This window comes from Euprymna scolopes, chromosome 14 (assembly GCF_053919585.1).
Source record: "Euprymna scolopes isolate OS-2025 chromosome 14, ASM5391958v1, whole genome shotgun sequence".
Taxonomy (NCBI): Eukaryota; Metazoa; Mollusca; class Cephalopoda; order Sepiida; family Sepiolidae; genus Euprymna; species Euprymna scolopes.
The window spans coordinates 52108274-52136163 of NC_136495.1; the positions used below are offsets into that span (position 1 = coordinate 52108274).

Here is a 27890-nt window from a genome sequence, read left to right on the forward strand (position 1 = left end):
TTGAATAATCATTAAATTAACATATCTTTTAAATATATATATATATATATATATATATATAGTAGTAAGTAATTTATAAAATATATATGGCGATTAAGCCTAGGTTTCAATTTGCCAACTTTATCGCTAATTTTTAGTTTATCGATAATTTGTTTACTTTCAGTATTTATTATATCTATGTAGTCGCATTCGTTTGTGTCTAGTTTTTTGTAGTTTTTTGTAATGTTTTCTGTGATTAGTTTGTTATATTCTTGCTTATCTATTTTGTAAAAGTTTCTGGTTTTATCTGCTTTTACAAAGATTTTATTAGAGTTGTTTATGTTTCTAACGATTTTGTGTAGTTTCCGTTGGAAATTGTTAGGTTGATTGTGGAATTCTAGGTTTTTAATTACGTTTAAAAGGTCATTTTCAAAGTTTATCAAAAGGTCTACTGTTTTCGCATTTTTAAGGGTTTTAAAACCATAGGATTCTTTTTTGTTTACATTTTCATTTTTAAGGAAGAAATTTGCTTGCCATCACATTCGGCGTATTAGTTCATCTGTTTTTTGGATTAATTTAATAATATAGCTATGCTTGCTGGGTGTGGGGATGTTTTTTAGCGATGTTTCGAAATTAACTCTTTCCATATCTATTTTTAATGTGGTGAAATAAATTCTTTTGAGAGTGCTCAACTGTTTTAGGAGCTAAGTATAACTACTTCATTTACTCACACAAATTGACTTACTTACTACATAGATATAATAAATACTGAAAGTAAACAAATTACCGATAAACTAAAAATTAGCGATAAAGTTGGCAAATTGAAACCTAGGCTTAATCGCCATATATATTTTATAAATTACTAACTAGCTCTACCTACGTATTGAGCACTTTTGAAGTAAATACTTAAAGTTTACGCATAAATCTATACTTTCGTATATTAAATTTGTGTGAGTAAATGAAGTAGTTATATATATATATATATAAAGGACGAGAATAAGATCAATTCTTTGAGAGGAGACTTATCAGTATAATGTAAAACTCAACAAATTGATTGGGAGTTTATACATAGAAATCAATAAAGAAAGAAAATGATGATATAAAACTATATACTAATATATGTATATATATATATATATATATATATATATATATATATTTATTCAGCAATTAGAGGTGTAAGATAAGTGGGGATTCTTTATATCATGGTATAATCAAGAGAAGAGGAGAGAAAATGCTCAGTAACATAAGAGGGATGTGACATCTAGCAATAGTTACATTAGGAGCGTAATAATTGTGCAGTGAGAGATTAAAAATTGAGACTGTTAGTGGGAGAACTAAAATGATCTCTGATGTAAGAAGGAATAGAGCTTTTACTAAGTAATGCAGGTAGGTGTATAACATATCTCTCATCGTGGGTTTAATATATGTGGACAATATGTGTGGTTAATCTCTCAAAGAGAATATAGGGTAAGTTAATTGAGAAGGTACTTATTTAATCATATTATTGGGTTATAGCTATGGAAGGAGTTTGCATGAAATAGAGGGTTTATGCTATGTCAGTGTATTTTAGAAGTATCTGTACTAAAAGTATTTAAAAGAAATATAAATTATCTATATATATAAAAGCGAAAATGTATGTATGTGTGTTCGCTTTTTGTGTATGTCTGTAAAAGGCTTTTTTCGCTAGACATTTCGGTCGGCGTATTCCTTCTTAAAACTTTATATCATGTATAAATGATAATATCTATGAGTTACAAACGGGTCGCCTGTGTATTTAATTTGCCCGACTTTCACATGCTATTTTTTCCAGATTTTTAGAGCGTCCCATGTATCTTTCGCTTTTCAGTATAAAACAAGTGAAAATTGGCTTGCAGCCACGTCATGTTTTAAGGTCAAACATCACGCGACTGAAGGTTTTCGCACCTGTTAATTTAATTTTATAAAAGTTAAATTAAGAGGCTTTTCATTCCTCTTCTCTCGCGGCTGAGATAACTAGGTCCCAGGGATTTTTCCATTTCGTTTCCATCTTCACGTCAAAGGTTCGGGTTTCAAGCCTACGTTCCAACTAAAACTTTTTTTTTCTTTTACACCTCCAAACACCCGGCCAACGTTTTTTTTTTTTTTTTTTAACGGTTGTTTTGATCCCCCCCCCCCACTCACCACAACACACACCTACAAACACCCGGGCAACGCCGGGTACCCCCCTGCTAGTCTATTATATAAAAGGTAAAATATGTGTTTGTATGTTTGCCAAAAACTTTCAACAAAACAAACACTGACAAAATTGGTATCATTAGAAAGATCAATCCCTCGGATGTCAAATATCCAAAATTGACCAAAAACATTAATTCCTTGAGTGCCAATTGGGTCATTTTTTGCAAGGTGGGGTCAGTTTTTGCGTCAATATTTTTGCAAGTCATTCACGCCTAGGAATCTCAACATGCGTTTAAAATATCTGGAAAGATGGAAACAGAACGGGAAAACACAAATCCTCTGTCCAAAAACCAAAATAAACAAAAAACAGAAATAATATTAAACGAAAATAAATTTGAATTGATTGAAATCGAGTCACAGAAATAAATCTAGCTCCAAAAACAGAACTGACCAGGAGGAGAAAATGGAGACTGAGGAACCAAACAGTTTAAATAAACACAAAACAAAAACCACTCAAAACACAACAGATCATTAGAATACTAGATATAAAAACCTAAATAAAAACCAAACAGTTTAAAAAAAAAAACAAAAAAAAACCGAACTTATTTATGCAAATAAATAAAAACATCATACAGTGGAACTGGAGAGGCATAAAACCAAACTACGAAGAAATCAAACATATAATAGCACAATATAACCCCAGCATAATAGGCCTACAGGAAACTCCTCTAAAAGAAACGGACACCATCAACTTCAAAGGATACCACATTTACAACCAAACAAATAGATCACAAACAGATAATCGACCAATAGGTGGCACCTCAATTATAATAAAAAAAACAGATACCACATATAAAATTACAACTCCAAACAAACCTTCAAACAATAGCAATTAAAGCTACACTCCACCGACCAACAACTATTTGTTCAATCTACATTCCACATAAACTAAATAAAACCGAAATTGAAGATCTGATAACACAACTCCCCACACCTTTTATATTAATGGGGGACTTCAACACCCATAACAAAATGTGGGGATGTGAGAATATTAACCAAACTTGGAAAATCATTGAATCATTACTGGAATCACCCGAAATAGCTATATTTAACGACAAAAAACACACATATCTTCACCCAGGCACAGGAACGACATCAGCTATCGACCTAACACTATGCTCCCCTCCAATATTTCTGGACTTCCAATGGGAGGTACATAACGACTAGTGCGGCAGTGATCACTTTCCAATTTTTCTCAAAACTCAAGAACTTGCAACAGAAAAAACAAAACCAAAATGGCAAATCTATAAATCTAACTTGACTGAATTTAACAAACTTTGTACAAACTTAATTAATAAAGAAATAGTTAACAAACCAGATCCTATGTTAGCCTTCACCAATATGCTAAACAAAATAGCAATCAAGACAATCCCAAAATCTTCCACCAAACCACACCCAAAATCAACGCCATGGTTCACAACAGAATGTAAAGAAGCAATAACCAACAGGAAAAAAATGCTAAAACACTTCAAACAACATCCTACAAAACCCAACCTACAAAAATACCTACAAGCACGAGCAAAAGCACGTTATAATTAAAAAAAAAAGCAAAAAAGAAACCTGGCAGAATTTTATTTCCAAATTGAACAACACGCCATAAAAAAAAATATGGGAAATAATAAGAAAAATATCTGGAAAAAAAATTGGAACACCAATAAATAATATAAGTACACCAAATGGTAGACAAATTATAGACAAAAAAGAAATAGCAAACATAATCACAAATGAATTCAGCCAAAACTCATTATCCAACCACTACTTCCCCAAATTCCAAAAATATAAAAACAACGCAGAAAAAGAAAAACTCAACTTCACATCCAATAACAAAGAATACTATAACATCTCTTTCACAGAACTAAAAAATGCAATTCATAAAAGTAAAGATACAGCTACCGGTCTAATAAGAAACCATCACGTGGTCTCAATCTTTTTTGATATCGAAAAAGCATGTGACACCACGTGGAGGTACGGAATCTTGAAAGATATTCATATGGGAATCAGAGGAAACCTAGCAAAATTTATCCAAGAATTCCTATCCCACAGAACATTTAAAGTATGCTTAGGAAATATAACATCAGATCAATACACACAAGAAACAGGGGTACCACAGGGCAGTGTAGTATCTGCCACCCTTTTTCTAATTAAATTCAACGGTATAATCGGAAATGTTAACATGGGATTCGAAAAAACACTATATGTTGATGACTTTTCAATAACTTGCTCATCACCAAATATGCCAACTATCAAAAGACAAATGCAACATTGCCTTAACAAAATAGATCTTTGGGTTAACCAAAATGGATTCAAAATGTCCAAAAACAAAACCACATGTATCCACTTTCGTAAAAAAAAACGAAAATACCACCTTGACCCACAGCTCAAACTAGATGGGCAACTAAAACCAGTAGTACAACATACCAAATTTCTAGGGATCATTTTTGATAATAAACTAAAGTTCAAGGAGCACATTAACAAATTAAGACAAAAATGCTTAAAAACAATAAATATCTTAAAAATAGTATCAAAACTAGACTGGGGAGCACACCAAGATACAATGCTCAAAATATACCGCTCACATATCAGATCCAAACTGGACTATGGTTGTGCCATATACAGCTCGACTTACAAATCTTACAAAAACAAACTACTAACAATACAGAATCAAAGTTTAAGACTTAGCCTGGGAGCCTATCGAACTTCACCAATGGAAAGCCTGCATGTAGAAGCCCAAGAACTACCTCTGCATTTAAGATGGGAAAAATTAGCGTTACAATATGCAACAAAACTACAAAGCAACCCCGAAAACCCAACATACAAAACTACCTTCAACCCACAATGTACAAACTTTTATTCAGGGAAACCAAAAAGTATACCTTCCTTTGGACACAGAATTAAAGAAATAATACATCAAATCAATGAAAACCCCAACAATATAATTTAACAATTAAACATCTACTGACAGAATGTAGAAAACACAAACACACTCGTAAGAAATATTTTAAAGCAACAAACATTAGAAAAGTGTTCCAAGAAGTGGAGCCCCAACAAATCATAAACTATTTAAAAGAAACAAATGTATTCAAACTCCTGTAAAGTAAACAAGTAAAATTCAGTTTAGAAAAACAAACTTCTTACAACTAAAATTTTTTTTCGGAAAACCTAAAGCATCTTACTTCAAAAGATAAACTTTTCAAGAAACTTAAAATATTTTTACAAGAAACTGAAAACCTATATCAACAAAATTTTTTGGCATTAAATGACCCTTAGAGGTTGAAATGCTGTTAAACACATTCACTTACTCACTCACTCAACTTTTTGCTGGCATCTTTTGCTATGGTTGCGGACACTGCCAGAGACAATAAAGTCAAAACATTGAAAACAAATCTGTAAATCAAAAAGTTACCATAATTGTAATTATATGAAAAAAAAAATCTTTTTTTTTTTTTTTTTAATAAAAGCTTTCAAATAAAGCTTTTTTTTTCTTTTTTTTTAAATGACAAACAACCTGGAAACAACTGTGCAAAAATTTTTTTTTTTCTTTTTCAAAGAAAGTTAATTTAATTTTTTTTGTTTTCGCCAAATCTTTTTCTTTGAGACAGAGATATAACTTTTCATTTTTAATTTAAAAGGTTTTCTGTTGATATTTGTCTTTACTAAATCTTTAGAGAGTCCTTTTTTTTTTTTTTACTTCATACAGCATACTTTGATTTTTTTTTTATCAAAAAAAAAAAAAATTTTTGTTGCAATGACTTTCACAATTTTATTGAAATTTGTTGTCTGCTGACAGCTGATTGCTTAATCGCATCAGTATCTTTCAGTTGCTTGCTGTAATCTGTTGTTAGGATAAGTACTGGAAATTCTCGAGTCCAGAGCTTCAGTCATGTAAGAATTTATCAAAAAAAATACTAAAAACATTATTTTTATTCATTATAAAAAACGTTTCTAATGCCTTTAATTTTGGAGAAGATTGTTATGAAACTTGACACTCTGACTGGAAAGACATTGCTTTTTAACCTGATGTTGCATTTGCATAAAAAATATCAAATAAATGGTTTCATCTATTGTCAAAAGCAGTCATTTTGAAAGAAAGAAATTAAAAGAAAAAAAAAAGGTCTAATTGTTATGAAAATTGAGATACATTTTCCTCTATTGGGAACTTTTAAACTTATGTAAAAATAGCTTTAAACAAAGGGTTATCATTTCATGCATTATCTAGTTGATTAGAAAGGCAAACATAACTTCTTTTCAAAGCAGTAGAGTATGTTGAGCACCAATGAAGTAAAGTTTCTCCAGTTGAAAATCTCATTTTCTTACTCTCTTCATTTCCATTTGTATCTCTGTGAATTGAATTTACCATTTGATATTTGTTCTGTTTTTTTTTAATCCAGGAAGTGAAAAGAAACCAGAAGACAAAAGCGAAGAGAAAGAACAACGCCCGAGCACTCGTTACTATTTTAATGATGGACAATTATGTTATGTGATGGATGCCAAATCTACCGGGAATATTGGACGCTATTTGAATGTAAGTTTTTTTCTATTTACAATCTTCTTCACTCATCAGATCAAAGCTAATATATAATTAATGTCAGTTCGTCATTTCTTTGTCATCAATAATTTTCTTACAAAATCAGTATTTAATTTTGGCTTGACCCTATTTAATTAACTTCCCATTAAAGGACCACTCTGAATGGGGACAAAAATAAAAATTATTTCAGGATCTCTTTTCTGATAGAGCAGATACTGTTTTTATTGCAGTCCAAAGACAGTTTTTCTTTTGGATCATTGCAGTATGTTGTTAAGAATAAAATATAATTCAATGTAATTCCTTCCAGAAAATACCTCTTTCTAGGTCAAAATTTTTTTAAACGTGATGTAACTCTCTAGTCGTCCAGTTATTTCCATATTATTTAAACCAAAAATATTTTTGAAAAAAAACAGAAAAAGAAACTTGGCATAGTTAAAAAAAAAACAAAGCAAAACAGATCAATAATAAATACACTACCAGATAATGCCGCATTGGTACAGGGCATATCAAATAAAACATTTTTAATAATCGTCAACATTTACATTACCCTATATTATACAGAAGAAATATATTTTTTAGAACCCAACGATCAAACACTAATAAAATATATCGTTAGAAAATTAGATGGAAAATCTGAATTTAAAAAAATTACAATAAAAAATATTAAATTCAATCTGATACTTAGTAATAGTATAATTAATCTTAAGATTAATTTCATTGACTTAAAATAATGAAATAGCATCTGTTTGCCCAAAGTTTTTGATGAAAAATACTGTTTATGCTTTCTTTGGAACAAGGTGATGTCACATGTTGCTGTGAAATTTAAATTTATAGAAAATTCATAAATTTGTGCTCAGCTGTTTATGTAGTAATATTTCAGTATTTAAGTATGACTTATGAATAATGTATCATTAGTATTTACTATCAGTAGTTGCATTTGCTGCTGGAAACAAAGATGGCGGGCATTTTAATTAAAATTTACTGCTGAACAAAGCTTCTTTCCTAAAACTGCCCACTTGTGGAACTCTGTTCCACTGATCTGCTTTCCAGCTGACTACAATATTGTTTTCAAGTCCAACATGAACAAGCTCTTACTGAACCTTCCTCATAATCTAATTTTACCCAATTTCCACCACAAGCGATTATTACACAATACACACCTTAACCAAATGACTACAATACACACCTTAAGCAAATGACTACAATACACACCTTAACAAAATGACTACAATACACACCTTAACAAAATGACTACAATACACACATTAACCCTTATCCTTTAGTGGGCTCCGGGTCTATAAAAAAAAAAAAAGATGGCATCCATCAGAAAAAACATTTCTTGTCAGATTATTTTTGAAAGGAATTAAATTGAATTAAATTTTGTTCTAAAGAACATAGTAGCACAAACCCTAAGAAAAACTGGCTATTCATAATAAAATATTGATTTTGTAGGAAGGAATGGATTGATGACAAACTCTGAGTAATAAGAGTAGATTCAGTTTATTATATAAATAGGATATTTATTGAAAATAAAAATGCAATAGCCGAAAGTATTCTTATTAATTGAAATTATGAAAATTTATTGATTCTTCTTGGATGACAAATTTCTTCCTCTTTTAATTTGTGTGACGTCATTTTTGATTTCCTCTCTTTTTTGTTTCTTCCCTTATAGCATAGTTGTTCTCCGAATGTGTTTGTCCAGAATGTATTTGTTGATACACATGACTTGCGTTTCCCATGGGTGGCCTTTTTCGCTGGACAGTAAGTAACACCTTGCATTTATTTGCTTTTTATTATTACATGAAAAAAAAATTGTCTAATCGCTTCTCATGTATCTGTGTGTTTCTCATTTCCAATGACTTTAACGCTATTTTATAAATGTTTAGTTTATTAAAATCAAAAATGTAATAGTGTAAATACTGAAACAAACTTTAAAATTTTTATTTGAAAATTTGGTTCTTGTACAGAATTCCCCCAGATTAAAAATCAGAAGTAAAGAAGAATCTAGATGATGTACTTACTCATGAAGACACAAAAATATCCTGTTTCGAAAAATCACATAAATTGATCAAGTAATTTTATTTTTAAATAAGAACTGACAAGAATCAATACTTTTATTCCAAAATGCATTTTGATATCTTTTGTAAATGAGTCAGCCACTTTAATTTATTGATAGTTAGGGGAAAAAAAGAAATTATTTTGTGATTTGTCAAAATTTGAAAGGAATTTGGAAGCATTTACACTGTTGAATAGAAAATTTTAAAATCATTAGCAAATCTTTGTGTATTAACAGATTGAATGTTTTACAAGTTATTTATATATAATAATAAATGTAGCTTTAAAAAATCCTATTCAAAGGAAATGATAATCATTTAATAAAAAGAAAAATAGCATAGTTTAAAAAAAAAAATGACAATTAAAAAAAACTGGACAATATTGAGTGCAACTGTGGCAAGATTGAATGATTAGCATTTAAATTTTGTTTAAAACAAACTTCATCATGAGGATAAACACTGAAGAATGAGTTGAACATTCAAATTAAAGCGACATGTTCAGAATGTTGTCGCACAGATGGGAAGTTTCCAATGAACATTAGCGAATAAGCTGATATAATCTTTCTCTTGCTTTTGAGAATGGTCATGTTTGAGACATTTGCTCCTTTTCCTCCTATACTGGATGTATGGTAGAATCACATTGACATACTGGTTCTCATTAGATCACTGAAGTTAAGCAACATTGAACCTGATTAGTATTAGATGGGTGACCATTTGAGAATATCAGACGCTGTATGTGGGAGGACATCTTTACAAGAACTGCAAAGTCTAACCTCATCTTCCTTGACTGGGATAAACATGCAACTAGAGAGCGTTTGTGAATTTAATATTTCTGAGTAACTTCCTCTTTTGAAAGAAGCTGGATGGTGAATGCTGATTGTTTTGTTTTTATGGTGAAGAGCCATTCTTATAATAGAAAAATGATCTGTGTTTATATGTATGCATATTTCCCGTATATATATAGTAATGTGATTGATAATTTAAAATTCAAATTAGAATTAAAAATTAAAAATCTGTTCATAAGAAGAAACAACAACAAAGCCAATAATTTGTATGATCGTTTCGGAAACAATGTTTTTATTGTGATAGACATTAAGCCATGGACAATAATTTTGACATATAGTTTTTTTTTTGAACAAAGTCTCCTCATCAGCAAAAGTATTGGGTGGGTTTTTTTTTTTTTTTGTTATATATGTAAAAGACACCATCAATAAACCTATCAATTTTTAAGTAAGGCAGATGTATCTGGAAAAAATTAAAATAAAAAGGAAAATATTTACTTGATAAGAAAAGTAATATGGGTTGAGAATGAAAAATAGAATAAAATTATAAATCTGAATTTGGTTTAAATAAAACATTATAATAATGTTTTTAATAAAAGTTAAGAATTATATATAATATATATATATATATATATATATTTACCTTTTAATTGTTCGCCTTTTGAAAACCGTAATTATCGTCAAAGCATTCATTTGGCTGTTGATTGTAGCTTATAAATGTACGAAATGTTGAATTTTCAAAAAGAACGCCAATGGAACATTTTTTAGTGGTTAGAATATGTTAGTAAACGCCTAATTTAAAATGAAGCAAATATTTAAAAAAAAAAAAAGGGGGAGATAATCTTATTTTTCTAATTAAATAATCAAAGAGAGATAATTAGTGTTTATTCTATTTAGGTTATAATATATTATATTTGGAACTTATTGAATTTAGTATTTTTAATACTTTATTTATTTATTGAAATTAATTAAGCTTTAATATATATTTGAATAATATGCAGTAATGGTAAATATATCAGATAAACTAATAATAATAATATTGATGATCCAAATTTTAATTATAAAGGTATCATGTTAAACTTAAATTTCAAGATTGAATATTAATAAGTAACATTTTTAATGACTTATGGTGATTTATACTTGTTATATTTAAACCAACGTTTATGACTGCATGAGGATATAAGCTCCTCTCTTGAATTTAGGAGGGTGCTTCTATTTTTGATATCGTCATATTTTAAAATCTTTAGGGTCTCCTGTGTACAAAGTGCACAGAATCTATCTCCTGGTGTATATCCTTTATATGATCCTATTATTTGCCATTTCAAATTGAAGGAAATATTCTTATCTTTGAGTCGCCAAATATGTTTGAATAGAGTGGTTTTGTTCAACAGGGAGTTATTTTTAAAAGAATGCTTATGGGTTGAAATCCTATGCTTAATAAATCCAGATGTGGAACCAAAGTAGATTGCGTCTTGTTTAATGTATTTATTTTCAGGTAGATTAGGGATGGTATTGGTATGTGAATGGTTGATCTGTATTTGATTGGTAGATTGGTTAAACTTAGTGTAGTTATTTAATCGGGTGGTCGAGTTATGGTTGTTGTTAACCTCATTTAAATTTGGGGTTTGCGATACTGTGCAGCTATAAACTACATTTTTTATTTTGCATGAACCTTGTAGAGGACATCTATTTCTTCTTTCACAGTTACAGCCTGCTATATTTTCTTTATTTGTATTTTGTATATTATTAATTTTTTTATTGTTAGAACTAATTATTTTTTGATGAAGGTTTGGCATAGTTGAGTAAGACACTTTGATTGTGTTCTTATTAAAGATTTTATATATATATATATATATATATATATATATATATATATATATATACACACACACACACATGTATATATGTAACCAACACATTATTTTCCTTAGATTGAATATTAATGTAATATTTATTCAAGTAAAAAAAAAAAAAATCATACAAGTTAAAATTTATAAAATGTGCAAACAAAAACGAAATAAATTTATGAAGAAAAATTACATTTCTGTGTCCGGGCAATGCCAGATATAACATTTATTGGATATAAAAATAAAGAATTCATCCACAAAACTTGTCATTTTTTTTTTATTCCAAACCATAAAATCGCTTCCCAGAAATGTCTGCTATCAGTTTCATATATATTATTTACTGTAAAAAATATATATGAAACTGATAGCAGTTGTTTGGCCGTAAAAGCCAGGCTTAAGCAAGCAAATTCCTTTTGAAATGAATCGTCATTTCTCATTTTTTTTAATGAAATTTTGATTACTTTACAGGTACATAAGAGCTGGTACTGAGTTAACTTGGGATTATAACTACGAAGTTGGAAGTGTTCCGGGCAAAGTTCTCTACTGTTATTGCAGCTCTGCGGAATGTCGTGGCCGGCTCCTTTGATGCCTTCTCATCAGCAACATTGACCGAATTGGCAAACAATGCAACTCGTTTCTTGGATGGCAAGTCGTCTTTTTGCAGTGACGAAGAAGGAGGTTCTCTATCCAGCATCAAGTGACACTTACAAACAAGGATTAGGAGAGATTTGTGGACAAAATACCAAAAACTATTTGTAACTGCTCTTTATGATGGCGACAGCATTTCTTGTCATAATCATAAATTATTTTTACTTTTATAATTTCACAAAAAAGAAAATTATATAAAATTGGGATTTAAAAAATAATGATTACATAATTAAATTCCCATTTGACCAGATTAAATTTAAAACCAAAATAATTGTATTTTTTGATTTGAGATTTTTTTTTTCTGGCATTTACCAATAAGGAAGGAGTTAATAATTGTGAATTTTTTTTTTTTCTCCCTTTGGAAATCTAAAACCGTTTAGTATTAACTATTTTAAAATAAATTTTGGTTCCTATCAGAATTCCCCAATATAAACAAAAATAAAGAAAAATCTGTATAATGTACCATAGCCTTGACGAAACGAAAATATTTCAAAAATCATATAAATTGATCAAATAGTTTTTTTTATAAAGAAAATCATTTTCAACTGATTTAATTCATAGGCATTACAACATAAATCTAGCAAGTATGAATTATTTTTGAGTTATCTCCCTTTGTTTCTTGAATTTTGTTTTCTTTTTTCAAAATAGTGGACAAGTCATATTTTACACTTTAATTTTCTTATTTAAAAATAATACTACTTGATCAATTTATGATTTTTGGAATATGATATTTTGCTTCATCTCATGTATGTACATCATACAGATTTTTTTTATTTTTGTTTTTTAATATAGAGAGAATTTTGTTACCCATGGTTAATATTTGTCGGTGGTGCCAACATAACAAATCTTCTTTAAAATTATAAATTCGCATTTGTTAACTTGAATTCCGGACTCCTTAAGAATCATTTGTGTTTACTACAAATAGTAGTTTAAGTTAATTCTTCAATAATTAGGAAAGTTAATATTGTTTTCTAAATTTGATTTCAATATAAGTTTATTTAAGAGACAAAATTTTATTTTGTAGATATGTTAATAGGAAAAATATTTTGAAAGCTTTTTCTCCCCAAAAGTAAAAAAAAAAAAAAAAAAAATTGCATCAATTATATTTTATTTTATATAAAACATCTCGTGCGATATTGACGTGTGACAAGGTAGGCATATCTCTCTTCAATCTGAAACAATTTCTCATTGGAAAATATTTTTGTTGGATACTAAATTCAAACTTATTTGGTTTTACGTATGATGAATTTTATTGCAAAAAACAAATAAAATATTTGAGAGGTAAGTTTTACAAGGGAAAGAATAATTATTCTTTGCATGTTAATGTATCTCATTTATTAAAACTTAAAACAAAACAATTGAAACCAAACTTAGGGACGTTTTGTTTTGTATTTATTTAATGTCATTCCATTCACTGAGCTAATTCCTCGTTTTAAAAACTGTAAATATTCTGATCGTTAGTCGCGTGGTTGAGTTGCATCCTTTTCATTTTCTCATCTCATTTTTTCTTTTCAATTGTTCATTCATTTGTGGATTAAATCTCAGGAGAAATATTTGTCGATAAAAAAAAATTGTTTTTAAATGAATAAAACTTCATATTGAATATTGTCTTTATTTTTCAATTTTGTTGATTTTAAAATGTGAAAATATTTTGTGGGGAAAAAGAAAATGCCTTCCATTTTTTTTTTCTTTTTTTTTTTTTTTTAACTAAAACAGAAATGATTATTGTTAAGATGATGGAAAATGACATTTCATGCTACTGTGAACATCTAGCCACTACTAAAAATGTGTAAGGAATTAATTAAAAAGAAAAGTACTAAAAAGGAATGTGAAAAAAATGTTAGGAAATAATAATGAAAAAGTGTAAGAAATAACTAGTGGGACCTGTGGAAATTCCACAGCAGCATTTTTCATATGTAATATATTGCTGCTGGACATTTTGTGGGCATTCAGCATGAATGAAGACACCATATTATTCTAGCCCTTTTGTTAAAACTGTATCGCCCCCCCCCCTCCTTACTAAAATAATAACTTTGATATATTACCTGAGCTGATTATTTCATTACAAACACATCAATTCATTTACTCACATTTCATCATTTTTCATAATTCTTGGATATGTTACTAATTTTGACGATCATTTTTTATAATTTAAACCAACATTATCGCCTTCCCTTTACTAAAATAATAATTTTGATATATTGCCCTGGGCTGATTATTTCATTATAAACACATCAATCAACTCACATTTCATCATTTTTCATAATTCTTGGATATTTTACTAATTTCAACAATCATTTTTCATAATTTTAACCCACATTATCGCCCCCCCCCATCCTTACGAAAATAATAACTTTGGGTTGAATATTTCATTACAAGCACATCAATCAATCTGGGTATTCTCATAGTATACTAGCCTGGGTGTTTGGATGTGTGTGTTGAGCAAAAAAAAAAAAAAAAAAAAAAAAGTGGTTGTAGGCAGGCAGGATTGAACCTGTACCGCGAAGGAGGAAAAGAACATGAAATGAAAAAAAAATGTGACGTCTTTGCTGTTTCGTCCATCGCCAAACCGGAAATGATGTAGGTTTAAATTAAGGCTAGTCAATTGAAAAGAGAAAATGGCTTTTGAAAACATTGGCGAAAAAGCGCCCAGTTGCAGGTGAAGTGATTAATGTTTTTAGCTAATTTTTCCGTATTTGTCATCCAAAGGGTCAGCTTCACAATGATACCAATCTTGTGAAAATCTGTCGCCTGTCAGAAGTTTTAGGCAGACAAACATACACACACACACATATATATATATATATATATATATATATATATATATACATACATTTAAACAAACAGGTGAGATTTATATTATAGATTATATTGGATGCAATATATAGTAATGATATAAAAAGTTGAAAAAAAAAAAAAAATCAAAGACTCGTGCGCCACCACTGAGAATTGAAACGAAAACCTTCAGCTTAGGATTTATTTTTGCCTCTGCTGCCAATGACTGGGCCATGAAGACATATTTACTGCAAGGCTAAAAATTAAAACATGAACCAATAGCTACTATGTTATGCGTTCGTAATGGTGGCATTTGACTTTCACATGGCAAATTTCATTTTTTTTTAATTTTCACTTTTGCACTGATTTTTCCGAGTTACAACCCAAATAAAAAGTTTTGTATGTATTTTTGTGTTTACTATAAACTTTTTACGCAAATATTATGCAAGTATAATTCATGTAGAATATCTGCATCAATATAATTACATGTAATAGTTAACTAAAGATGATCATCTCATAAGAAAACCGAAGAAACTGATAGGGAATTAATTAAAATGAATTTTTAAAGGAATATGCAGAATAGCTAGATCTGCTAGTGAATGCAATTCCACGCCCCGTACATAACAAAATTGTATTTTCTTTTTAAATAAATTGAGAAAAGGATTTTAATATGAATATCAATACACACGCTTGAAAAACAAATTATTAGGAGTACAGATATGTGCCACCTATCTTATCCAATCTCAGGTTACGCCGTGTATTCTGCTAGTATATATCTACCACCTATCTCATTCGATCCCAGGCGACACAGTATTCTGCTAGTATATATTTGCACTGATCTCATCCAATCCCGGGACTGACTTCATGTCCACCACCCCACTGTTAAAAATATGCATGAAATAATGTAATGTTCAAATTGTAAACTGTTTCTGCCATTTCTGGATTGACTTCATATCACCCACCCCACTGTTAAAAATATAAATTAAATAAAGTAATGTTTAAATCGTAAGCGGTTTCAGATATTTCCGGGACTGACTTCATATCCTGCACCCCACTGTTACCCCACTGTTAAAAATATACTTGAAATAAAGTAATGTTTAAATCATAAACTGTTTCAGCAGCTTTTCAAAATTAATACATAAAAAACATTAACATGGTTAGGGATTAAACAACCATTACTGCAACATGAATTTCTGAGTGTAGTATCAGTCTCAGCATTCCAGTGACTTTAATCTCCCCTCCTTAAGAAGAGTTTTTCCAATTATTGCCATGAGGACATTAAGGATGAAAATATGAACTCAGGATTACTTGATATATTTATGCGATTTTTGGAATGTTACAAATAAGCCCCTAGCGTGCACTGATCCAATTACCTGATTTTTGGAATCAACAGTACATCCATGTGCTTTTTGGAATATGACATATGTCATGTCAGTGTAGTACATTATAAATATATTATATGCATCTTTTTTAACAGAGGATAATGACGTCATCACCGAAGTAAACATGTCAGATTATCACCCGCCCCTCCCCTACTCAAAAAGGAGGAGATCATGCCTGGGATCTCATTAAACTCACCAAATCCATTAACTCACATTTAGTATAATCTATATATTAATACGATAACGTGTGTTCTTAAATCTCAACCAATGAAATTTGCCGGAAAGCGTGACGTACAAAAGAACACACACGCTATCGTATTAATATATAGATAAAGTGCTAGGAAATAATAATAGTGTTAAAAAATAATAAAGTGTGGGGAAGTAATTATTAAAAAGAAAAATAATAATAATTTAGGCAAGGTTATAGGAAGTGAGATTATTAGCAAGACAATCAGGAGGACGTCGTAATGGTGTCACACATGCACTCAGAACCAAACTGATATCTACAGAATGTGTTGGATATTCTGTATTTTTTCTTTTGTGTGTGTTTTTTTTTAATTTTTTTTTTTATTTGTGAACCTGTGCTAGTCTCCACAACACTCCCCAATGTGAGAGACAACAGCACAACCAGAAGAGATGAAAAAGAAGAAATCCATGGCACACAGCTTTGGGGTTGGCGATTTTTGTTGAATCAAGGAGCACGTTATTGTACACCCCATGCACCAATTCTTTTCACTTTTCATTTAGATGTGCTATACAAACTCAAACCACTTTTTACTTCCTTAAACTATGAACATATTTGACAGTTATGCATAAACTCATTTGATGATTATTATTGTCATCTTCAGTTTAATATCTGTTTTACAGACTGTGTTGGACAATTTAAAAATCTCTGAACAAGTTTTTATTTCTCTCTCTCTCTCTCTCTCTCTCTCTCTCTCTCTCTCTCTCTCTCTCTCTCTCTCATTATGACTTCCTCCCAAGTTTTCCTTGACCTTCTCCTGTGAACTGATCCTGTTCTACATTACTAATCCAAGAGCTCTCATCCATTCTTTCAATGTGATCAAACCAATAGTTTCCTATTCTCTACACATCTCCCTATACTGTCCAGATTTAATCTCTCTCTGAGGTTATCAGATCTAAGCCTCTCTAGCAGTGACATTGCACATCATTTATCTCCATTCAGTACATGTCCTGAACTATTACTAGCCAGGTTTCACTTGCATATATCATCACGCTGCATACAGATGCCTAATAGACTGTTCCTTTGATCAATACTGGTAACACTCTGCTGGTTAGTTATGGTAGAAGTTCCTTGAACTTACTTCATTCTTATCTCTTGCAATCACACTAGCACCTGCTGCTCCATCACATGGTCCAATATTATCACCAGGGTAACAAAACTTCTGAACATCTTCAATAGCCTCACCATCCAAATATGTTTTCTCCATAATATACTCCATTGTTTAAGACTTCTTGCATGCAAATTGGTAATCATCCTATCTGTAAGCCAACTACATATCACAAAAATATTGAATTTTATCCAATTCTCTTTTGACAAACTAAGTGTGGAAACTTTCCTCCCTTTACCTGGGGCTTATCAACATTGCAACCACTGATTATCACTTTGATCTTGGTAACATTCACTCTCAGACCTTTACTTTCCATAACATTCCTCCAAATCTTAAACTTAACAAATAGATCTTCACTAACAATACACATGGATGATAAAACGTTTTGGATAAACAGATTTCAAGGGTCTTTTGCTAAATAGTCATATATTACAAACCAAAGTACTTTAAGTCCTCAAAATGCCACTGTTTTGTTCAGAAGCAAATATACTTTCAAATGAATTAATAAATGATAATGTACACTATATATTTTTTGAGTTTTAAGCAAATAAAATAATAAAATCATGAACCTCATAAAACAGTGTTTTCGGTAAGATTTTGTAATGACCCCCACCTCCCTCGATTTGTAAATGCTCATACTGCGTTTATATTAAGAATTTTGTAATGAAATTTGGAAACTAGCCAGAAGAGATGTCACTTTTAATAGTTTGGGGTGTCCAAAATACTTTTGATCACTCGTTTTTTTTGTTGTGCTAAAAAAGATTTCAACATGACGAGGATTGAAAATTTTGTAAAAGAAATTTTCTTCAGACACTCACTGTTAAATAAAACAATTTTTTTTTACTGTTTTTATCCATTAAAAGTATAATTATATGTTGTTTTCTCTTGTAGTAGCTAGCAATTTAAAATCATGATATCTGGAAAAAAAAACATTTGCACTCTCCTAGTCTTCGAATTAGGATCAAAGTCTAGTATATGTTCTGTCCAAAGATGGTACAATAATATTACGAGGTCTGTGTTTGCATTGGACATCCATACAATGGAAATAGATCACAGACTCTTACAAGAGTTTTGGAGATAGACTCCTATAATCTATGTATCTATATTTGGAGATAGACTCCTATAATCTATGTATCTATATGTGTGCGAGGACAATTCTCAACCTATATACTCAACCAATTTTTTGATCTACAGACCTGAAATTTCGTATATAGGGTAATCAGACTTGTGGAAAACTTTTTGATCAGTTTTCATCCGGAAAAAAAGAGCTGCTCAGGGGTCAAAATTGAAAAATTGGTACATGGGGGGACGAGATCCGATTCATATGTTTGTCAACTGTTTCACAAATGCGCATGTGTGAATCGTTCACATGAGATTCCTTATGTTAAGAATAAGTATGTTTGAAAATGGTTTTTAAAGATCGTGTCCAGCTTGCATAATGGTTATCATACTTGACTCACTGTCTTTAGGTTTTGGTTTTGATCTCATCTCATTTTTTTATTTTATTTTTACTTATAAGAAGTGATCTGTTTAGAAAAAACATAATACTTGCATGCACATCTCAGTTCCTGTATGAATTATATAATATTTATGCGTATTTTAGACCCGGGCAAAGCCAGGCAGCCTGCTAGTCAAATATATTCCGAAACTACTTATGTTTCAAGTTGAACAAAGATAATATTGTGGGCGTCCATCGAATGCAACTATGTTTACAAATTCCTACAATTTGGAAGTAGATCTCCATAAGCACAGCAGCAAAACATAGCAAATGAAGGATAAAAATGTGCAATTTCGATGGGTCCCACTCGTACTAAAATCATGAGAAAATCCAAATATTTTTCCGTTCTTCATTGATACAAATGATTGATACTTTCCACTTTAAATTTTCCTTTCATTGTTCGTTTATCTTTCATAAATGGTATTCGTTTCCAATTAAAATTGTTGTAAATTAAAACAGAATTGTTGCTTGTATGTGTTGCCTCCATTTTTTCCCCTTCGACTTCTCCTTTGTCCTGCGATAAACAATGGCTGTTATGTCCGTGTGACGATTTTGATTTCACTAAAAAATAAATGAACAAAAAATATTATGTTTTTTTGTGTGTGCAAGTCGAGAGTTCTTTCTAATAAAAATAAAAATACAGAAAAATCTTTGATATACATATCTGTCACAGAATGAAAATGTCATATTCCAAAAATCATATAAATTGATCAAATAGTTTTTTGAATCAAGAAAATCAAATTTTATGAGGAAGTGAGACATGTTTTGAGCTGCCATGTTTTATAAATAAATAGACAACTTAATTCAAACTCCCGAGATAAAATTCAGCATTGTAATGGCTACAATTAACGATTAAAATTGCTAAAAATTGAAAAAATAGTTTTCTTCATGAAAATAAAAATATTTGATCAATTATGATTTTTGGAATGTGACATTTTCATTCCATGACAAGTATGTGTACATCATAAAGATTTTTCTGTATTTTTTTAATTAGGTTGAACTCTTCCACATTTTTTTATACAAAACATAAAATATCAGTTTGATTCAATTTACATAACTAATTTACCCTAAACCCATGATAAAAATTATTTGCCATAAAACCATGAACTAAAAGTTTTTACTTATAAAATTTCTTTACCTTAAACCCATGATCCATTTGGTCATAACCAGTAGTGATACTTATTCTACTTTAATTTCCTTCAATGAGTCAATTTGTTAGTTGATTGCAAATCATGGTTAATAATGTAAACATGAGCAATGCCTCCTCTCAATAACAGGCTTGCAGTGGAAGAAATATTTAGCCCCCCACCCCAAAATGTGCTGACCTTTGAAATAGTAATGTCTTCATAAATACTAATGTGTCATTCTATGCTTGTAAGCCACTTGATTCTTGGAAAAATTAATGTCCATTCAGATACAAGACTCCCTGGGTAGTAAGATTTTATATCCATAGATAAACTGGCCCATGATTCTCCTAGTAGGTGACTAGATGGTTTACCACAAATGATACCAATATCAATATATATTCCAGCAAGATAGGATTCAATTGAGTTTCTGTGGTATTCAGAGACAGGCACTCAGCTAGTGGATTATATTTGCCTTGATTTGCAGGCTTGTTGTTCACTGCCAAGGCTTATAAGAACCCCAACCTTATGAAAGCTAAGAAACTCCTAAGCCAACGATCAAACACCCAGTTGAGTTGAGGATGCTCTGATTCTTCTTAGATGAAAAGAAATTCTGTCACAACCAGTTGCACAAGAACACAACAGCAGATGGCTAAACTGAAGTCCGCACAAAGTTGTATGCACCATGAAAATCACGTTCCATCAAGCTATAATGATCTTTAGGTGTGTTTTCAATGAAAGCCCGTTATGCTGCCTTACATATTCTAAAAGAGACTCAGTTTAGATGGCTATATTGAGTTGCTGTCCACTGTTGTCAAGCGCTGGGGTGGAGAGAGTACCTGTTGGAAGGCCATGCATGCAGCAGCAGGACTCTGCTCCATGTCAGACCTCTGAGGAAAAACTAGAAGTGATTGTCTGAGAACTTCCATGATTTCATCAATTCCAAGAAATTAATAGAATTTTATAACAAATAAAAGCAAACAAATTAATTTAAAACTGAAAATCCTGCATCGTATAAGAAAACTTTTGATACATTATTAGTCAGAGAGAGAAAAAAAAGGAATCGAGAATCTGATGTTTTATATCCCAATAAACAAATTTGACTTTTTAAGATGAGTAATAGTTTAGTATAAACATTCAACCATCATAAGTCAACAGCAAAAAGACAAAAATTTATAACATCAAGAAACCAGTGTAAAAGTATCATAGTTGTAGCTGAGTGTAGGTAATTTAAGACCAGAAAACTGAGTGTAGGTAATTTAAGACCAGAAAACGTATCGAGTCACAGAAATTAAAAACTATTTCTGGAATTATTATAGAATAGTGTGTTGAACAATGAACAATTCACATCCAACCATCATACAGCAATGGATAAGGTTGAAATTCTGGCCCAGCGGTTCACCTGGACCCCACAAACCACTACTTCTAATATTTCCCACTATGGATATAAATTAGACGATGATCTGATCATCACCCTTTACCATGTCCCTTCACCTTCAAAGCATATGAACCTGGTCTTATCCTTGCTTTAGTAATTAAAAAAAAAATGCTTGACTGAGTTACCCCCTCCTCGTCTCTGTCTTCTTCAAACTCTATAAAAACTGCCTTTCTGAATCTTGCTTCTCTGATAGCTGGAAAATTGCCTTTGTGGTACCAGTTTTCAAGCACTCTGATGAAAAAAAAACTGACCTGCTAAAGTATCGCTGCATAAGTCTTCTCCCACTCTTTGTGAAACTCTTTAAATCATTAACCAATCTAGCGATAGTCTACTACCTTGAGAATGCAAAACATTTTTCTGACTAACAGTATGTATTTAGGCAAGGACATCCTATTTCAGACCTCTTAATTGTCACCTTTGAACGCATATACCATATACTGAATAAGGCCAGTGAATCTAGGTCTGGCATGAAGGTTTTCTCAAGAAAATTAATTTATAAGGTATCATTGAACGAATATTTAATACAGTCAGATCCTTCTCTTGGACAGGGTACAAAAAAAAAACAAAAAACAAAAAAAAAAAAACAAGACTCTTTGACACAATAGATCCTGCACTGTTTATGAAGCTTCAACCCCTATCTCATCATCTCCATTTTGCATAAAGATCAAAATTGTCCTCAATGGCCGAACATCTACACAACGTGATGTTAATGCAAGTTTACCCCAGAAGTATTTCTGATTCTCATAAATGACCTTCCTGATGCAATTGTACCTGAGATGGATATATTTCCTGCTGACACAATTAATGCCATCATTCTTCAACATTCAAACTCCTTGGTCTAACATTCACAGATAACATGAACTGGAATTAATACATAGAAGATACTGCCAAGTCTGCTACAAAAAAGATGGGTTTCTTTCTACTGAGCTAGAAAACGTATCAAACCTGCCAGTACCTGCAGAATTGCAACTTTGTAGAGATATATCTTTACAAAGCCATGATTTGCACATGCATGGAGTATTGGTGTCACATCTGGGTTGGTGCACCAACAACTAACCGTTCTGTCTCTTGAACAGAATACAAAAAAAAAAGAGTCTTTGACACAATAGATCCCACGCTGTTTACAAAGCTTCAACTCCTGTCTCATCATCGCCATTTTTGCATCCCTGTGCTCGTTTTACAAGTTCTTCAACAAAATGTGTTCTGATGAGCTTGTGCTTCAACGTAAATACTCCGACCAACCTGACAAGCAATAAAAACCTGTAGAGGTATCCAAATGCTGGAAGGTTTTTTTTTTCTCTAATAGCTTCTTACCTCAAACCACTTGCCTTGAAAATTCCTTCCCTACTCCCTGTTTCCCTGACTGTACCATCATGTAGAAATTTAAATGTGATGGGAACAAGCATCTTGCTGCACAACATTTTAGATGCCCGTAATTCACTCTTGCCCCTTAAATCTCAGTGGCAGTGTGGCTTGTTCGGAGTGAATTCTTCAAATAATTTTATACATTTACTTTCCTTTTGCTATATTGGTTTGTTTTTGGTATTAACACATGAACCATATCTGATCCCTGCTATAGATATAAAGAAATGCTCTGTTTAGTTGGCCTCTGTCCTCTCTAAATTCTATAAAAAAAATTCTTTGCAGGATCTTGCTTCCCTGCTAGCTGGAAAATTGCCTTTGTGGTGCCAGTTTTCAAGAACTCCAGTGAGAGAAATATCCTACAAAATTAACGTCCCATAATTCTTCTCCCATTCTTTGTCAAAATCTTTGAATTCTTAATCAATCTAGCGATAGTTCATCATCTTGAAAATACTAAACTTCTCTCTCACCAACAATATGTACTGTAGTAATCTCGTCTTACAGTGAATATCGTAATGGTCATCATCGTATGTATATGCAATAGACTGGAATAGGCAGGAGGCTAGATTGGTTGTGCTAGACGACTTCGAAACCATTGATAACATCTGATATGAAGATCTCAGTAAAAATCAACTTGTACCATATTACTGGACGATTATTTTATATAATCAGATCTTTCTAGCTTAACCAAAGACCCAGGTCGGTCTTAATGGGTGAATATATCTAAACAATATCACATCAATGCAAGTATACCCTGCAGGTCGATACCTGAACATATTATTATTGATCTTCAGAAACAATCTCTCCGCTTTAATTCAGTTTGAGATGGGTGGATTTGTCGACGACACCATTTTCAGTATGGGGGCAAATTAAACGCCTACACATGCAAAGCAGTGGCTGAATTCTTAGAAAATAACCCCCAGTCTGTAGTAGAATGGGGGTAAAAAAAAAAAAAAAAAAGGAAGATCATCTTTAATGTAACCAAGATAAAGTTGTTTTCCTTTAACAACTATGAGAAACCTTTCCAGGCACCAATTGTGCTGGCCGATAACATTCTTCCTGAGAGATCATTGTTCAAATTCCTTAGCCTGACATTCCTGGAAAGCATTTTTTTTTTTTTTTTTTTTACAAAGGAGTCACCACTTATCAAGGCTCAGAGGCCACTCGAGGATAAGGGTAAATGAGTATACAGTAATCAATGGGAAAATGTTGTAGTAAGCATTAGTAGTGGGAATTGGGTAAATTGGATTACTTAAGGGGATGGCTCATCAAGAACTTGTTTATGTTGGACTTGAAGACAACCATATTGTAATCAGTTGGAAAGTAGGAAAACGGAACAGAGTTCCACAGGCATGCAGTTCTAAGAAAGAAGCTTTGTTCATGGAATCTATATTTAGTTTTAGGCACAGATAAAAAGTGGGGGAAAACTGTTGATAGTGGTTTCAGCTAGAGGAGTGTTTTTCGTGAAAGTCAGGCCAGAGGGGACCATAGATTGCTAGCATAGACGAGCACTTGCCATGAAAATAACAATAAAGCAGAGACAGGCTCACAACGTCTCTTCTGTGGGAAAGAAGTTGCAGGGAAGTTGCTAGGCTATGAAGTCTATTTTGAACTCTGTCAAGGCAGGATAAGATGATTCTAGAAGCTCCTGTCCAGATACAACAGTACTCCATCCTTGGGCGTACTTGGCTCTTATACAGGTAGAGAATTGCATCAGCAGTGAGATATCTACTGAAGTGGTAGAACGATCCCACCATTTTTCCAGCAGCCTTGGCACATATTGGAATAAGTACATAGATGTTGTCAAGTCTGTTGCAAAAAAGGTAGACACCCTGTACCGGATTAGAAAAATTCTAACATCTGTCAGTATCCTATATATCTTTAAAGTCACCATTCGCCCATCTATGCTATATTAACCACCAACCGCTTCTTGTTAGACAAGATACAAAAAAGAATTTATAACCTAATAGGTCCCGCAGTGTCTGTCATACTCCAGCTACTGTTGCATCGCGGCAGTTTTGGATATCTGCTTGTTTTACAAGTACTTCCACCAATAAACTTACTGCACTTGTATCCTCTCAACATAAATACCCTCGACCTACTCAGCTAACAACAAATTCCCACCCCTTCATTGTATTGTTTTTAGATGTCAAAAGGTTTCTTTTGCTGTTTTTTGCTTCTTTCTTTCGATCATTTCTGATCATTTGCCTTTCGAATTCTTCGACCGTATCAGCATGCAAAAATTGACAAGCCGAGCATGCAACCCCCCCCCCTCTACGAGCGAAAAGTTTACTTTCACCATGACTAATGTTTGTGAAAAATTAAAAAGAAAAAATCCAAGGTGTGGTTATTGAGAAAAGTGCGAACAAATGAATGAATGAACAATTTTAGGGCAATTTTACACTATAATGACCCCCCCCCCCGGAGTTATCCCAGAAAATCCGTTTTGGCAAAAATTTACTTTCATCATGACTAATGTTTGTGCAAAATTTCAAAAAAACCCGAGGAGTGGTTATTGAGAAAAGTGGGAACAAATGAACGGACGAACGATTTTCTCATAGTTCTTCTCTTACCTTGTTGTCGTTGTTGTTGTTGTTGTTGTTGTTGTTGCTTGAAAACATTAGGAGTTCTTTGTAAATCTGTCAAAACATTTGTTTGACTTTTCTTCCGCCATTTTGCTCTCTCCGCCAAGGTTGTTACTTCTGAAAGAAATAGTTTGTTTCTCGTGTTTAAATAAATAGCAACACTCAGTTAGGACAGCACTAAGCAAGCCGTGCAATCACCTAAGCTACCAGCATATGTGGGGCGCACAAATTCAAGACAAGTTTGAATACACCGTAACTTGAACGAAAAACGGTTCATAAGTTATTTGAAGATACATTTGTTATTTGTACAGGGTGTCCAGAAAGTCACCGAAGGATTTGGAACTTAAATAGATGTTTTATTTTTGACGACATCTTTCTGTAATTTTAACATAATCTGACTAAGACATTAAGAGTTTTTTTTTAAATATGTAAAATTTAAACAATCTTTATTTATTAAAAATAATGTTTTTTAAATTTTGCCCATTTTCAGCTTCGCATATTTGTGCTCGTCCAGAACATTATTCATGACAGATTGCAGAATCTTTGGATTGCGATTTGACTCCCTTATTTCGTTCCTGATGTTTGCCTTCAATTCTTGCCGGCTTGCACAATGTTTCGAAATGTTGATCTATTTCTTACATGAAAATGCCGTCGATAAGCTCTTTGAGTCAAAACAATTGATCCCTGATTTTGGTAAAACAATTTTACAACTTGCGTACGTTGTTTAATGCTATACATATATATATATATATATATATATATATATATATATATATATATATATATATATATATATATATATATATATATATATATATATATATATATATATATATATATATATATATAATTAATTTCCTAAATATTACCAGTAAAATATCTGAAATAGAGAAAACAACCCTTCAGTGACTTTTTGGATATCCTGTAGTTAAGGTAATAGTCGGAGTAATGTATTATATTATAGATATTGTCGTTTGTTTATATTTTTACTTATGATATATACAATTTAATCTATTCAACTGTATTTTATCTACATGTGTGTGTGTGTGTGTTGTTTTGGTAAAATATGTTTATTCAATTATATTTCACTTTTTGTGTTGTTTAGAAGCTTAATATATGTTGGTTGGTTGGTTGTTTTTGTTTTACGGCATATCAACCCTTTTCGGGTTATTTAATGCTGAATCCAAAGATTTTGAAGAAAAATTTTTTTTAATAGAATATATTTGTTGTTTTCAAGTCAGTTTCTATTTAACCCATAGTTGGGACCCTAACAGGTACTGCCACTCCGGGTCAGAGTGGACCTGAGAGCAATGGTAATTAAAGGGTCGCTCCACACTCCCCAAAGCCCGCAAGCTGGGGCCTCACCACTGGATATAGTTTAAGGTCATATCCAGGACGCCCATTGAGGGACTTTTACCCTCTGCAGGGGGGCAGTCGGTGTATTCTAATGCCCCACCGACAGGGCCCTTAATGTATGTTAAATATAATAACAAAACATATATAAATAAAGAATAACAGTGTAGTTACATTCCAGGATCCAAATATTTATTTTTCATGCAAAACAGCTCGTCCAGCATGTTAAAATTTTGGTACATTTTTTACAGATCCGTTTCATTAAGCAGAAAGAAACCGTTATTATGTCAATACTGGTCCTTTTCGTGCATATACCCTTCAGAAAATTTAGAAATTCTTTGCTTAGATAGAAAAAATGCATGACAATAAGAAAGAAAAAAAAGTTCATAGAAGACTCGACATCGTGTGTTTGTTCCGGCAGCCATCTTGGTCCATATTCTATATAATGAAATGGATCTACAAAAAAATGTGCCGAACTTTTAACATGGTGGAGAAGCTGTTTTTGGATATTTTACAGGCCGTTCTTTTATGGGTCTTTAGCCGGTTAAAATTGTTTTTAAGGGGTCAAAAATGAGTCAAAATTTGAAAAATTGTTATACATTTTGTACATTCATCTTGGTTTATTTTTAATTTTTAATTGGTTTATATGCATGTCATGTTGGTACAGTGGTAACGTTACCAGCTTTGTATGATAGTTTTGGTTTCGATTTTAGCTGATGACACCTAAATACTTTATTTTACTTTTGAAATTATGACTATAATAATATGAAATCTGGACAAATTTCAATATCATATTCGTATAATTTATTATTATTTCATGCATACACACATCGAATATGAAAAGGTAATATAATATAAAATAGCCCAAGTCACAACACAATTCGAAACATTGTGTGCCGATTTGAAGACCAAGGAGCTGTACTTGATCTTCTCTGAGCTGCAGATCTCGAAACGTCATCACAAATGAAA

The 27890-nt window shown here is 31.7% G+C and overlaps 2 protein-coding genes across 13 annotated transcripts in view; one reads left to right on the forward strand and one right to left on the reverse strand.

Moving 5' to 3' along the window:
• LOC145293007 (histone-lysine N-methyltransferase SETDB1-B-like) overlaps positions 1 to 13655 on the forward strand; it is a 166276-nt gene extending 152621 nt beyond the window's left edge. For all 10 annotated transcript variants that reach the window (XM_080139265.1, XM_080139270.1, XM_080139269.1 and 7 more), the window contains 3 exons: positions 6585 to 6718; positions 8394 to 8482; positions 11873 to 13655. In XM_080139265.1, the coding sequence (XP_079995391.1) occupies positions 6585 to 6718; positions 8394 to 8482; positions 11873 to 11990 (341 nt within the window). In that variant the 3' untranslated portion in view covers positions 11991 to 13655. The remainder of the gene's footprint in view (positions 1 to 6584; positions 6719 to 8393; positions 8483 to 11872) is intronic.
• The window catches only part of LOC145293008 (leucine-rich repeat-containing protein 72-like), a 72237-nt gene that overhangs the window by 1520 nt on the left and 42827 nt on the right, over positions 1 to 27890 (reverse strand). For 2 of the 3 annotated variants that reach the window (XM_080139278.1, XM_080139276.1), the window contains 2 exons: positions 25557 to 25685; positions 14497 to 19620 (listed from right to left, as the gene is read on the reverse strand). In XM_080139278.1, the coding sequence (XP_079995404.1) occupies positions 19409 to 19620; positions 25557 to 25685 (341 nt within the window). In that variant the 3' untranslated portion in view covers positions 14497 to 19408. Of the gene's footprint in view, positions 1 to 14496; positions 19621 to 25556; positions 25686 to 27890 lie in introns of those variants that run through there. The other variant, XM_080139277.1, reaches the window with a different exon arrangement.